The sequence below is a fragment of the Condylura cristata genome, unplaced genomic scaffold, assembly GCF_000260355.1.
Source record: "Condylura cristata isolate star-nosed mole 26May11 unplaced genomic scaffold, ConCri1.0 scaffold00020, whole genome shotgun sequence".
Taxonomy (NCBI): domain Eukaryota; kingdom Metazoa; phylum Chordata; class Mammalia; order Eulipotyphla; family Talpidae; genus Condylura; species Condylura cristata.
In genome coordinates, this window is record NW_004567121.1 from 27,435,601 (window position 1) to 27,450,100 (window position 14,500).

Below are 14,500 nucleotides of genomic sequence, written 5' to 3' on the forward strand. Positions count from 1 at the left end.
CCAGGAGGGCTCCCCTGGGAACGTAGCCATGAGCCCCTGTGGTCCAGAGAGGAGGCCCCCCCTTGGGCTCTTTTCCGTTTTGTGCAGGTCCCTCTCAACTCAAATTCAAAGCAGGGATTCCTGAATCCTCCCCACCCGCTTCCTGACTGCAGGGGTAAGTCTCAGGACTTAAGTGGGAGCAGCTCACACGTGCCTGACACTTGGGGGACCCCAACCTCCCTCCGCCACAGCTCTCACCCTTGCCTTGTTTCATACTCTTTCGAAACACTTATCACCACCATCGAGTTATTTATTTAGCAATTTACTTGTGGGTGACCTGGTTGTCTCCTACGAGACACCGGCTCCACCGCAGCTGTGTTTTGTTCATGGTGGACGGCCCGATGCACAGCTGACACCTGCCTAGTACTGGAAGAGTAACTTGATGGCACTCCAGAGCAGACAGAAACAGAGGACCCCGAGACAGCCGGGGCAGGCCGCACCCTCCCAGGGCTCCCCGGGGCAGAGCGCAGCTCTTCTGTTCCCTCTACCTCGATGTAGTGGAGCTCCTGTTGGAAGGTCGTCATGGCCGTCTTCACTTGTTCTTCCATCCTCTCCACGAGCAGGCAGATATCATCGGACTGCTTCTTCAAATCCTTCACATATTGGTCATCCTTGGCTTTTAACTCCTACAAAAGGGCAGGTGAAAGGCTGTCACCGGCTGACGGAAACAAGAGCACCAGGTGCACACCACCTGGGCCCCTCACGGCAGCCTGTGAACATCAGGAACTCACTGTACAAGGGAACGTGGCTTCCGAAGCAGGAGCTGAGCCCCAGGAGAAAATGCAGGGCAAGCAGCAGAGTGGGCTGCCCTGTGAGCCGAGCTCTGGCCGGGCAAAGTGGGGTGAGCCCCCACACTTTGCCTGCTGCAAATCCCCCTGAAGGCACCCACAAAGCCTCGCACAACCCCGCGGAGCAATTGGAGTCCAGGTTCCAACAAGAGCTGATTTCCACTGTGGACTTAAGTTAAAAACATAACATCGGGGCCCTCCCTGGTGGTGCAGAGGGTTAAAGCACAGCACTGAGAATCTAAAGCCGCTTCCGCATGAGTTCGATCCCCGCCTGCCCCGGAGGTGACCACATGGCGTGGCAGACCTCTCCTGACCCGCCCGCTGCTCCCCTCAGCAGTGTGCTTCGTCGATCTGCCTGTTCTGCTCCCCACTCTGTCTCTGGTGAAGCCTCTCACCGCCCCTGAGCCTCTGGCCTGCACCCCAGTTCTGTATGCACAAATAAATAAATCCTAAAAAAAAAAAAAAAAGCCCATAACATCGGGGGCCTCCCTGGTGGCGCAGCAGGTTAAAGTACAGTGAGCACTGTGACGCTATCAGCAGCCACTGTGGCACGAGTTCAATCCCCGGCCAGGGAGCTGACCCACAAGGCATGGCAGACCTCTCCTGTCTCTCCGCTGCTCCCCTCAGCAGTGTATTTCAGTCCATCTGCCTGTTCTACTCCCCACTATGTCTGGTGACTCCTCTCACCACCCCCTGTGCCTGCACCTCTGTCCTGCAGAACCACTTCTTGTGTGCACAAATAAATAAACCTAAATAAATTTTAATAAATAAATCTTTTAAAAAAAAACCATCAAATCATAAACATTTACATGAAACATCTTTTCCTTAAGTAGCCAACTATTCTCCAATTATCACCAAGCTTTTCCTTCTGGCTGGAAGTGTATCCCCTGAGCTGTGCAGCACTCGGAGTGGAGACGTCAGACTGCACCTGTTTCCCGCTCAGGAGAAGCAAGCCTGTCGCCCAGCGCCGCCCGCCAGCTCCCACAGGCCGAGGCCGGGCTTGCCTGCTGCAGCTCACTGATGAGCTTGTTCTTGTCTTCGATCAGCCCGGCGCAGTGCACCTGCTGGGCAGTGAGCATGTCCCACAGGTCCTGGGGGATTCTCTTCTTTTTGCCCTCCTCCCACTTCACAGAGATCTCATCAAATTTGTCCTGGCTGGTCTTGACTTCATTCTCCAGCTTTTCAATTCTGCAAATAGAAAGATGCTGAGCAGCCTTCTGAGCCTGCTCAGCTCCAGAAGCTGCCTCTCAACAGAGCAGCGGGCATGCAGGGCCTCAAGCGCCCGCCCAGACAGCGAGGGAGGGAGGCCGAGGGGAGGGCATGTGAGGAGCAAGAACAGGGCTCCCCGGGCCACTTTCCAAAGATCGGGGAGCGCCTAGGGGCCCAAAGAGGAGACGGTGAGTCCTCGGCTTGAGCGGGGCCCTTACCTCTGCCGCTTTATGTCCTCCTCCTCCACCCGCCTGTGGATCTCCCTGATGTCTGTGGCCACCTGGATATTGGTCACCAACTCTGAGCCACAGAGCAGCAGCTTAGTCAATTTCTGAGAACACATAAGAATTCACGAAGTTAGAACACTTGAGCTCACAAATTTTAAGTGTCTATAAAGATGATTATTTACATCCATATAAATACATCTTTAGAAAGACAAACACATCTCTAATTAGAGAGAGAGAAAAATGTACAACTTTGGAAGAATTTATAAACTCAGAAACATCTGGCACAATCCTCTGTAGCTCTCCTAGGCAGCCGAGCAGAAATAAGAAAAGCTACCCTGAAGCCCTGTAGCGCAGCTCCCGCGAGCCGCCCTCCACCAGCACCTGGCCCTGAGTCGCAGGTCACAGCTGAGCTGCACAGGAGACCGGGTGCTTTAGCTATTCCCAGAGTGGGGCCAGCGGGCCAGGCGCCAGCGTGCTTTCCACAGACACCTCACCCCGCCCCCCAGCAGACAGCAGATCCCAGCGAGGGACACTGCCAGGCTCCTTTCTGAGAATCTCGGATTTTGTTTTCGTCTGCAGGAGGGGAGGAGTGAGGTGGATAAGGGCATCATCCTCCAAGGCCCATTTCCGCTGGAGCACTTGGAATAGACCAAGACTACACAGGAAACAAAAAGAAGTGCGTAAAAAAATTGATGGGCGGGCCTCCCTGGGGCCCTAGGGTTTAAGTCTCAGCACTATGAAGCTCTCCACAGCACTGCAGCACAGGCTTGGTCCCCAGCCAGGGAGCTGACCCACGTGGCACAGCAGACTTCTCCTGTCCTGCCACTGCTGCTCTTAGCAGTGGATTTCAGTAGATCTGCCTGTTCTGCTCCCCACTCTATCTCTGGTGAATCCCCACTCCTGCACCTCTGGCCTAAACCCCAGTTCTTCTATGCAAAAAAAGTATATCTATAAATAAATAAAATAACAATTGGTAAGGGATAAGACAAAGGGTGGGCCCCTCCTGTCCACAACCGGCAGAACTGGTAGTCTGTCCCTTGATGTTGCAGACGGTTGTATGATTTAAAATATATTTCCCCTTAATACCAGGGCTCTTCGTGCTTTTAGTCCTAAGTGAAAGAAATTTTTTAAAGCAGTTCATGAAAGCATTTTCTTTGGTTTTACACTTGATTATAGAGTGCTCAGGATGAAGTGTATGTTAGCAATTTGAAGAGTGCATCAGCAGGAAATATAACAGTATCTTCAAGACATACAAAATCTCTTTTATCTGATAGAGAGCAGCCCTTTGGCAGCGGCAGCTAAGTGCAAAGCGGGGTGACTGGCTCCCCTGCCTCCCAGGAAGCAACAGATCTGGACCCCGAGGCTGCAGCAGCCACTGTCCCTGCACTAAGTGGAGTATTTTGTCCACGCCACCGTGCAGAGCAGGTTATTCTGTGATCTCCACAGCTTTCTGCTCTACAATAATGTCCCAGTAATTTGAATATTTTTCTCCCAGTAAGCACACTTCAGCTTCCACCAGAAATGATCTTTTCTCTCTACTTTTATAAATCCACCTATTTTTCTAAGCTCCAGCTCAAACCCCACTTTCTCCATATAACCTCCCCCCTCCGCCCCACAAGATGCAGGCCTGGTGAGCTCTCATCTCAGCCCTCACAGCCTCCCTGCAGTCACTCAGCAAGCAGGTAACTGGTGTTTGCTGTCTGGGCTTGCTGTGGGCCCGAACTGCTATTCAGCTCTCCCGCCTCTGTCCCCAGTCTGTGCCAGGTACCCTGGGGCTCTGTCAGTGCCCAGAGCAAGGGTTTGCTCTTTAATGTTCACTGAGTGCAAACTGTGTGCTTCCACAGGTACACAGAGAGACTCCCACACCCACGCTCTTCAGCTTACAGCGCCCTGGGACACTGCATAGACACACACACACACACACACACAACACATACACACACGCACACAGGAAAAGAGAGGAGGCAGGAAACCATCTGAAATAAAAGCTGCAGACAAGTCTCCAAAGTGTGAATGAAAGGCATTAGCCGGGGTCGCTGTGACTTCATGGAGGAGCAGGGCTTGAGAGGGGCGTAAGGTCCTGGAAGGAGGCCTGGAGAGAGCAGGGGGAAGGGAGGTGGGGAAGGAAGGTAGGGAGGAGGCCTGGCACCCAGCCTTCAAAGACACTTGGGGGAGAACAAAGCCCCGCTGGGAGAGAGGGAGCCAATAAAGAGGAGGCCACATCAGGAGATGGTGGAGAGAAGACTGCAAGATTAAGCCCGGAACAGCCTGCAAACACCTTGCGTGGGGAGGCCCTTGGTTGTGTCCCCAGAATGGTGGGTGTCATGAAAAGTACTATACGCAGAAGGGAGAGAGCATTCATGAAAGAAGTTACAGCAGGAAAGCTCATCATTCCTAGAGAGCTGGGGGTGGGAGAGACTCTCACTCAGTTCTATGCAGAGACAGGAGCACGGAATCTCTGTTTCTTCTTGTCTAAACACAAAATATAAAACCATGACAACGACCCTGCTTGCCGGTCTGACAGAACCAGCAGAGCCCAGTTCCTACTAGTCTGCTTTCTTCTTTCTGCTTGTAGCTCTTGCTTTGATCTTCCTCACTCTCCTTCTTCCCATCCAAATATTCTCCAAGTGCTTCCCTGTGATGGAAAGAAGCAGAGAAAATGAAGTTACTAGTAGCTAAGTGCTACATTTCAAGATTCTGTCCTAGTTTACACCACGTGCAAAAATGCATCCCATGTGGACATTGAAACTTTTTTGAAAAGTTATAGTTAGGGCCTCCCCGGTGGCGCCACGGGTTAGGGTGCAGCACTGCAAACCAGCCGGAGCCTCTTCAGTGCAAGTTCGATCCCCCACCCCAGAGGTGACCCACATGGCGCGGCAGACATCTCATGACCCGCCCGCTGCTCCCCTCAGCAGTGGACTTCGTGGATCTGCCTGTTCTGCTCCCCACTCTGTCTCTGGTGAATCCTCTGGTGACCCTGCACCTCTGGCCTGTACCCCAGTTCTTACATGCCTAAATAAATAATTCTTTTTAAAAATTGATAGTTAAAGCCCTAGAAATGAATGCAGGAGACAACCTGTCTTAGAATAAAAACAAGGTTAGTAAAAAATATGGAAAGATTTCACTTCCAAAAATCCTAAAATTTTATCCTTGAAAATCAAGGGATAAACTGGTAAAAGATCACTGACAACATTTTGCTATCTGTAATAAAACAGAAAAAAACTCCTTTAAAAGCAATAAAGCATAAAACATCAAACAGAACAACTTGCGAAGGGGATGAACAATTTTCATAGGAAAAAACAAAAATGCCAAGTAGACATTTGGAAATACGTTCACGTTCACAGAGAACCAGAGAAATGAAGCTGGACACTCTGTCAGTCTCATCGCCCTCCCGACAGAGGCTCAAAGAATAGGTAGCAGGTGTGGGTGGAGAGTGCCCAGCTATGCAGACCCATGAGTGGGCGTGTGAGGTGAGAAAGGACGCCTGGCAAGATTTCCCAAGGACTATAATGTGCCTGTACTCTGGCCCAAGACTTAGGAATGCTCTACAAAAAGTTTCCACAACTACACAAAGAAGTAAGTCGAGAATGGTTACTGTAGCACCAACTACACCAGCAAGAACATGGAGACAATCCTACAAATATTAATAGCTGCCTGTTTAAATAACCAGGAGGTAAAGTACCCAAAAATATTCAGTAGCCTATGAAAAGAATGAAGTGGTATCTACTAGCAAGGAAGATGTCAAAATATTTGAGTAAAAGGAGCCAGCTGTAAAATAACATGCAACAAAGAATATAAATTTTCTGCTAAAAATAGTCTTATCTATACACCGGACATTTGGGGATGGAGTTATGACAAACAGGTAATAGTATTTAGGGAAACTTGACCCAGGACTTAGATTTTCCAAATTTTTGTCGTGCATGAATTTTACAAATAGTGGGGGGCGGAGTATGAATCAGAAAATAAGACTGAAGAGAGATGCAGTTCCAGATGATGGCCTCTTTGGAGCAGCCTGGGGTGGGGGAATGGCCCCTCCCCCCACTCCCCCTTTCTTCCCCCTCCCCCACACTCCCCCTTTCCTCCCCCTCCCCCATCCTCCCCCTTCCCCTTCTCTTCCCTCTCCCTCACACTACCCCTTTCCCTCTCCTCCCCCTCCTTCCATCCTCCCCATCTACATGGATGCCCAGTGGACTCTCTGGCGCAGACTGAGTTCCCAGCACTGCTGCAGGGAAACTGATCCCCTAACCTTTCTTCACAGGGAAGAGCAGATCCCTTTACCTCATCCTGTCTAGACCTTTTCTAGCATTTACCTCCACTCCCTCAGCATAAAGTCAGCAGGCCACAGTGCCAGCCAGCCTGGGATGCGGCATTGCTGCCATGCCCCTCCGGCTAAGCCTTTCCTCTTGGCAATCGGCTCCCTTCTCTGCTCTGCTCTTTGCTTTTATAAGAAAACAAAATTGTCTAATCTATTGCATCTTCAAAGGCTGCCAGGTAATGCTGTCTGTTATCACCCCAAATGGCCTCACTCTGCTGACCTTCTTCTTGGACCACCAATGAATGGCCAACTTTATCTAATTAACCCCTTCTAGCTGCTTCCTGGAGCAGAAATTGGTGTTTCCGATGGAAAAATAACTATGCTACAGGTTCTAATGATTTCAGCTTCAACATGCTCCGTATTGCTGCTTTTTCACTGTCATTGCTGACAGCCTCCTCCTGCACTGCTCAACAAGAGAGCCACTAACCCCTCCCACCCCGGCCGCAGCTGAACACTGAAAGGTGACCAGTTCTGGCCCTGACTATATAGTGGTTACTACCCTGCGGTGTGAAGTGTGACTAGTTCAAGTGGAGATGAGTGGAGTGTAAACTAGGCTAGATGGATTTTGAAGACCTTGAAGCCACTCCCCCCTGCAGAATAGCTCAATGATATGATTTATGCAGGTCACATGTTGGAATACTGCTTATATACTGGATTAAACTAAACATGTTAAACATGGCTCTTAGGAAATTTTAAACTGCATACGCGGCTCACATTATTTCCATTCTCTGCACTGACCTAGCATAATCTCCCAAGAGGTTCCCCTCACCTTCCAACCCAACACACTCCCCTTTCCTCAGAAACCCCCCTCCCCACCCATCAAAGTCCTTTCTCAGGATTCAGAACATTGGATGATTCCAACCCCCCTGCTGTCTGGGTGAGAGGGGAGCCCCAGGGCGGCTCTCATCTCCCTGAGAATATGGTTATTCTAGGAACCAGAGTCTTTCTGTTTATTAAGCCTCTGGGAGGGGCAGGCTCCCGCTCCAGTCTGGGAGCTTGCAGGGTGCTTCTTCAGGGTCGGGGCTGGGCCTTCACTCAGGTGCTGCCTCCCAGCAACTCCAGGCGGGCGTCCCCTTCAGCAGGAACAGGGCTTCAGTCCTGAGAGTCGCTCTTCAGTTCTTCCCCTGACAACCTCCTGCTGCTGTTTAGGGTCTTTTATGAATCTGGGAAAGGGACCTTCCAGACTAGTCCTTGAATTTTGACAAATTTTCTCCTGGTTTAATTTCTATTGTTTTCTTTTCCCTCTTCTAGGCCATTCCATCAACCCTTCTGTTGTTCACCATGTCTACCAGATTTTTAATTTCTAAGAGTTCTATTGAGTTCTCTGAGCTCACCTTTTTAGGGCATCTTTTCTGTCTTGTGGATGTGGCGTCTCTCTTTTTTTCCACAAAAGATCTTAATGGTCTTTTTTTATTATTAATAGTCTTTTTATTGCATTACTGTTGTCTTTTCTTGCTACTTGCTATTATTTCTTGTCTCAACTTCCTAAATTGCTTTTTCTGTTTCCTCCTTCTGTCATCTCCCTTTCATGTTAATGGTTCTCCTCAAACCTCAAGAAATCTGACAAGAAGAAGTGGCTGAGGGGGGCTGTGAGCGCAAGGGTGTGGTCAACAAGTGAGAGCTTGTGTGGCCGGGATCTGCTTGAACTGTGAGGAGGGCAAGCCCCTATGCCAGGCTCTTGCTTTGGGCTCTGTAGAGTCCTCCAGGCTCCTGCAGCGTGGAGGTGAAAGCGGAGGGCAGCATTCCAGGACTGGGGGGAATCGGGGTTGCACGTGTTTGAGGCATGCCCTTGCTTCAGGAACCGAGACCATCTCCCATCCACCCAGCAGTCTCCAGCCACAGGTCCTCCACTTTACTCCTCTGAGCCTGCTGTGTCTTTTGTGCAAAGTGGGTCACAAGCTCTTATTTCTTTCTTATCCTCTTTCCCATAGTAATTTAATTCAGCACCGTGGTCTTAAGTATAATTATCTCTAATCCAGAATACTCCTCTGTATTTAAGATCCATATCCAGCTGCCTAATGGGCATCTCCATTTTAATGTCTCACAAAACCCGGTCTCACTTAATTTTCCTGGAACCAAGTTCTCAGTTTTCAACTCCTGCCTCTCTACGATGTCACTGCCTTCACCATCTCAAGAAAAGTCTCTGCCATCTGTCCAGCTGTCCAAGGCATTCTTGTTTTCCCCACTTTTTACCAGCATATCCATCCATCAGGAAATGCAGCCACTTTCACTCTAAACTGTCTGGAGAACAACTGCTTTTTCCCCAAACCCACTACCCGGGACTAATCCAAACCAACCTCGTCTCAGCTGGACCTATGCTTCCTGATTAGCACCTCCAGGCCAGTCCCCAAAACAACCACTCATCTAAATGGTACAAACCAGGTCAAGTCACTCCCGAGGCTCCCCACCCTACCCCAGGGCTTCCTCATGGCAGCTGCAGACACTCCGCACAGGGGTCTCACCTCCTGGCTGCTCTCTGCCATGTCACCATGAGAGCTTGTCGCCACCATCTGCGGGGCTCACGGGACTGCACTACACAGGGCTGGCATCATTCTACAGCGAAGCGCCTCGCTTCTACTGCCGGGCCTTTGAACGTGCTGTGCCATTCTGGCCATAGTCTTTATCCATCCTCCCCCCCTCCTTTTTTTTTAATAAACTTTAGAGAAAGAAGGACCGAAAACACCGGGAGTCGCCCGAGGAAGGCGGGGGGACTAACTCTAGTGGGCACGCAATGGGTGATGGGAGGCTGGGTGCTGACTGGTTAGCAGCCAACAGCCAGGCTCTAAAGGGTGACTTCACTGGATGCAGATTCTAATTCAGATGTTTTAAAGATAAGACCTGAAAATTTACCCTGTGGGGGAAAAACAGAGCTTATGGTTTTCTCTTGTGGGCAATAAAAGCAATTACACTGAATGTGCAGAAAGGAATGGTGCAATGTAAGATATCTTCAGTACACAAGATGTTTTAAGAAAAATATGCTTGTGCGTAAGTAATATTTCTTTTTTGAACTTAATAAGTGGCCTTGAAGTTTTTCTTTGGAAGTGTTAGCAATGCATGTTTTTAAATTTCTCAAACACCTCAGGGAGGAAGCAAAACAGTGGAACAACAGAGTGGCTTCAAAACACTCCACAGATCATTCTACTCTAAAAGTGTATACAGCTCTCTAATAATGAAGGAGATTATCTCATTAGAATAGAAGATTCCTTAGGGCCGAGGCAGTCTCAGTGTTATTGCACATCAAATCCCCAGCACATTGCCGAAGTCAGAGTGGCAGCCAAGGGCTGAAACCACAATGACTTTTGAAGATGATTAGATTATGACATTGCTCACAGCCAAGGAGAAGCACAGTCAGCAAAGAAGAACTTGCACACGCTGGCCAGAGAAAGCGGCAGGAGCCCACCAGCCTGAGAGTGGACGTTCTGACAAAAAGCCACGAATCCTTGCCCCGTGCCTTGAACCAGCCAATTTTCAGACTCAAAATCAACTAACCAGAAAGGTGGCAAGGTCCCTGCGACATCATGGTAAATCTGTTGGGCTCCTGGCCTGCGTCATTCTCAAGGGGTCTGTGGTCTTTTGCACCACGGTTGGATTCTGGGGCTGAGGACAGGCAGCTGCCTGCTGAGAACATTCACACCCTTCCCCCAGCAGAGGAAGCAGATGGACCAGGATCCTGCTGACCAAAGGGCCACTGGGTCCATGGACTCAGCTAGTGGTCTTTGCTCTGATCCCTGAAAGTAGGATTTGGATTAACATATAGAAGTTGGGAAACTCCCACACCACGGTGGGAAGGTCGGGCACCATTGTAGAAACTGGAGCGGCCGCCTTGCAGAGGCCACTGAGGCCAGCAGAAGTGACAGCTGAAGTCCACTAAGTGAATAGGAGGGAGGGAGGAAGACTGGCTGAAGGAGAGGGAGAGACAGACCCTGGGGGGCAGGTGGTGCATGGCCTGCCTTTGCAAGTAGCCTGGCGCCACATTCTCAGTAAAAGGTAAAGGGATCGTTACTTCCATCTTTGCCTTCGTTGCTGAATGTTTTAATATCCCATACTTTGCTTGAAGCTTCTGGAAGGAGTGTTCTCTACCTCGTGAAGAAACCAGCCCCTCTCGCAGTGGGGCGCGCTGGCCTCGTGGCAGGGACAGTCACTCCAGGGAAGCCTTCTCCTCAGCCGCCCCCCACCCCCTGCGGCGGGACCCCCAGGCCCCAGCTCACCGCCGCCGGGCTTCGAGGCGCGCCGCGATGCGGAGGCGCCGGGCCTGGATCCGCTCCTGCGGGTTATTAGAGTTCACCGAGGGCCCGAGAATCGGGGTGGATACGTGTTCCTCCTGCTTCTCCTCCAGGACGCCCAGGGCCCCCGATGGGTTCATGGCGACCCGAGACCGACCCCCAGCCCGACAGGGAGCCAGTTGCTAGCAACAAACCGTTGCCAGGGAATAGCGGTCACCTGACCAGCAGCCGGCGCCTCCGCGCAGGCCTCGGCCCCGCCCACCGGCCCCGCGCGCTCGGCGTCCGGATCCCGCTCAGGCGCTCGCAGCCGCGTGGGACCCACGAACCCCAGGACTTGAGAAATGCGCCAAGTTAGCTCATAGCTTTCCGCCCCTGCTGACTCATTGTTCGCTCATCAAGCGAATAGGCCTTAAAACGATTCGCCGTAAGTGTAACTGACCACCCCGTCGGAGTAGGCTGGCTCTCAGCCTGGTGCTGCTTTGGGGAGTTTTTGCGCCCATTTGCCACTTGTTCATTTTTGAGGACCTACTTTGTGGGAGGGCCCCCTATGCCTCCAGATGGTGGCATATTGATGGAAGTATATCCAGCCAGGGATGTTGTCGCCTGCAGCTGAAACTGCAGCTGAAACCCAGGCGGTCTCACCATCCCCACCTCCAGCATCGAGTGCTTAGAGAAAGAACAGCAGAAGATTTGAAAGACGAGTGGGAAGGAGTGAAAATAGGCGAACAGAAGCACAAACTCTCAGAGAAACACTTTCCCTTGAAAGGTGCTCTTTCCTAGAGTTGGCTTGTTTCCTTATCTTGTTGGCAACAAGAATGTTCGTTTTGAATCATCTTACATCCCTTAAGAAGAAAAGAACATTTGCCAGGGTCTTGCCCCACGGGTCTGTAGCACTTGGGGACAGGACACTGGAATAGTAGGAAAATGCAGGCACTCAGTGTGCCCTGCAACTGTGGTTAAACCATAACTTCTTGAGTTTTTTTTTTTTCCCCAGCTGTGTTGTGGTGCAATTTTGACTCACAGGCAATTGTGAGGCTAAAAAAATAAGCCCCTTGTGAATATGATATACCCAGAGGCAAATGGAGTTGTTTTTTCAAATTCACTTTCCCAAATCTAAAGTGAGTGTGAATTGAGGGGTGCCACTCTCTTGGAAGCAGCTGGTAGAGCAGTGGCCTGGATGCTTGTCTCATAGCTGAACAGGGGATGGGGCTTTTGTTTCCAGGTTTCAGGGACTCTGCCAAATCTCAAAGATAGATAAATAAAACCTTTGTGTCCTCTCCTGGAGACCGCGAGCAATGACCACCCTCATTCCAGACGCCATCCCCCTCTGCAGCCACTACCAAGGCCCAAAGTCAGTCTCTTTTCAGGGTCTCACCAGCCATATCCCTCACTTTGGGGGCCTACCTCATCATGCCAGTCTGGAGTAGCTGAGTATGAAAAAAACTCATGCTGGAAAGTCATCTTTTAGGATGGTTCCCCAAAATCTATTAATAGTTTAAATGAACATATTCATGGACTAGGTAATTGTACTTAAAATAATTGTCCTAGAGGCCCTCCCTGGTGGCGCAGCGGGTTAAAGCACAGCACTAAGAAGCTAAAGCCACTTTAACATGAGTTCAATCCCTGCCCTCTAGGTGACCACATGGTGCAGCAGACCTCTCCTGACCCGCCCGCTGCTCCCCTCAGCAGTGTACTTCATCAGTCAGCTCCCCACTCTGTGTCTGGTGAATCCTCACCACCCCTGCACCTCTGGCCTGTACCCCAGCTCTATATGCATAAATAAATAAATCTTTAAAAGCAGAATTGTCTTGTTAAAATAAAATAAAAGAATTGTCCTAGAGACAATGGACCTAGATTGTAGCTCTGTGGAGCCAAAATTCCATCAGTTTATTTGAAGTGCCAAACACAATACCTGATATGTAGGAAGTGTTCAACAAGTATTTTTTAGTTATTTGTAATATTAAAAAAGCAGATCTAGTGCAGCCACTAGGAGCAGGTGTAACCTGGAAAATCATCCAAGATAAACAACACGAGGAAAGGACGATGCAACACAAATGCAGAGCACGACCTCAGGCTTATCTAAAACACAGACAGTATGGGGCCTCTCTGGTGGTGCAACAGATTAAGTCGCAGCACTATGAGGCTGTCCACAGCCACCGCAGCACGAGTTCAATCCCCAGCCAGGGAGCTGACCCCCATGGCACAGCAGACCTCTCCTGTCTCCCCGCTGCTCCCCTCAGCAGTGTGTTTCAGTAGATCTGCCTGTTCTCCCCACTCTGTCTCTGGTGAATCCTCTCACCCCTACACCCTTGACCTGTACCCCAGCTCTTGTATGCAAAAATAAACATCTTTTTAAAATACAGTGTGTACTGCACACAAGAAAAACAGGGGAAGACACCAGCAGTTGATACCTCTAGGGATCAGGACTACCAGTGATTTTTGATCCTTGTTCTAGAAAAAAAAAAGTTTACAAAACACACAAATAAATCACTTTTGTTATAATAAAACGTTTATTTATTTATTATTATTTTTGATGAGTGGTACTAGGAGACTATGAGGGAGACTGTGGCAGGCAAGAGCGGGGCTGTCACAAGTGGGAGCAATTGGGTAAGGGGGTAGGTGTCCGCCTGGATGACCACCCGTATCAGCATCCCTCCTCAGCTGCGGCAGCTCTCCGTAAGCAGATCGCCTTTGAGAACTGACGCTAACAGGCTTGCAAGAGTGAAGCGTGCATGTAACACACTAATTTTAGCTAGAAACCCCAATTGTCACAGGGCCTATATGTGTATGACTTGTGACAGGCCATTGCTGTGACTGACCTAGAAAGAAGACCAAACTATAATTGGGCAGTTTCTAGATTGTGTATGATAGACTTTACCGCACCCACAGGACTACAACAGGTATAACTTGCCACAAAAACTAGTCAGATTGAGTCCTTGGGTTATGGCACCCCATAATGGGGCAAGGTTAGGGTGATAAAGGCAAAGCCAGTTAGGCTTCCTTTGCTATGCTATATTCTGGCAATCTACTTTCAACTAAAGAGTTTTTTTCAGAAGAAGAATGACAAAGTGATCAGATTTTAACATATTGAGTCAAATCACATCATTTCTACATCCACAGAGTGGTTACACCAAATCACCTGGCTTTAAGTTTGTGGATTCATCAAATATTTAAGCAGTTTTTTGGTTTATTTCCATCATCTAATTTTGATGAACTCAAATTAGAGCCTCAGAAGCCTCATCATCATCTTCATGCCCACAAAAAATGCAAAGGGAAGAACAGAGAAGGGAGGAGAATGAGCACGTCATGTGCCTTAGGGAAAGTTTAAAGTTAAAAAATATAGAACTAAGTATTAGTGGAAACTGAACACCTACTTAGACCACTCATTGTGCAATGGACTCTACACGTAACAGAGTACGCGCCTGGCGGTAATGCTGTATTATTCCACTTATGAGTTAACTGAGAGAAAAACAAGCAGTTTGTCCTGGGTCAAAGCTTACACAGCTGACCATGACCGAGCAACAAGTATTATCTTAAATGTTCAGGAAAGGGCCTCCCTGGTGGCACAAGAGATTAAGTGCTATCCACAGCCACTGCAGCATGAGTTTGATCCCTGGCCAGGGAGCTGACCCACATGGCGTGGCAGACATCTCCTGACCTGCCCGCTGCTCCCCTCAGCAGTGTATTTCAGTCAATCTG

General features: G+C 49.6%; 1 protein-coding gene across 1 annotated transcript in view; it reads right to left on the reverse strand.

The window, feature by feature from the left end:
• DRC1 (dynein regulatory complex subunit 1) overlaps positions 1–10,983 on the reverse strand; it is a 28,212-nt gene extending 17,229 nt beyond the window's left edge. Inside the window, exons 1-5 of the mRNA XM_012727351.1 lie at positions 10,787–10,983; positions 4,811–4,898; positions 2,255–2,367; positions 1,832–2,015; positions 306–665 (exon numbers count right to left, since the gene is read on the reverse strand). Of these exons, the coding sequence (XP_012582805.1) occupies positions 306–665; positions 1,832–2,015; positions 2,255–2,367; positions 4,811–4,898; positions 10,787–10,941 (900 nt within the window). The 5' untranslated portion in view covers positions 10,942–10,983. The remainder of the gene's footprint in view (positions 1–305; positions 666–1,831; positions 2,016–2,254; positions 2,368–4,810; positions 4,899–10,786) is intronic.
• Positions 10,984–14,500: the final 3,517 nt, after the last annotated feature.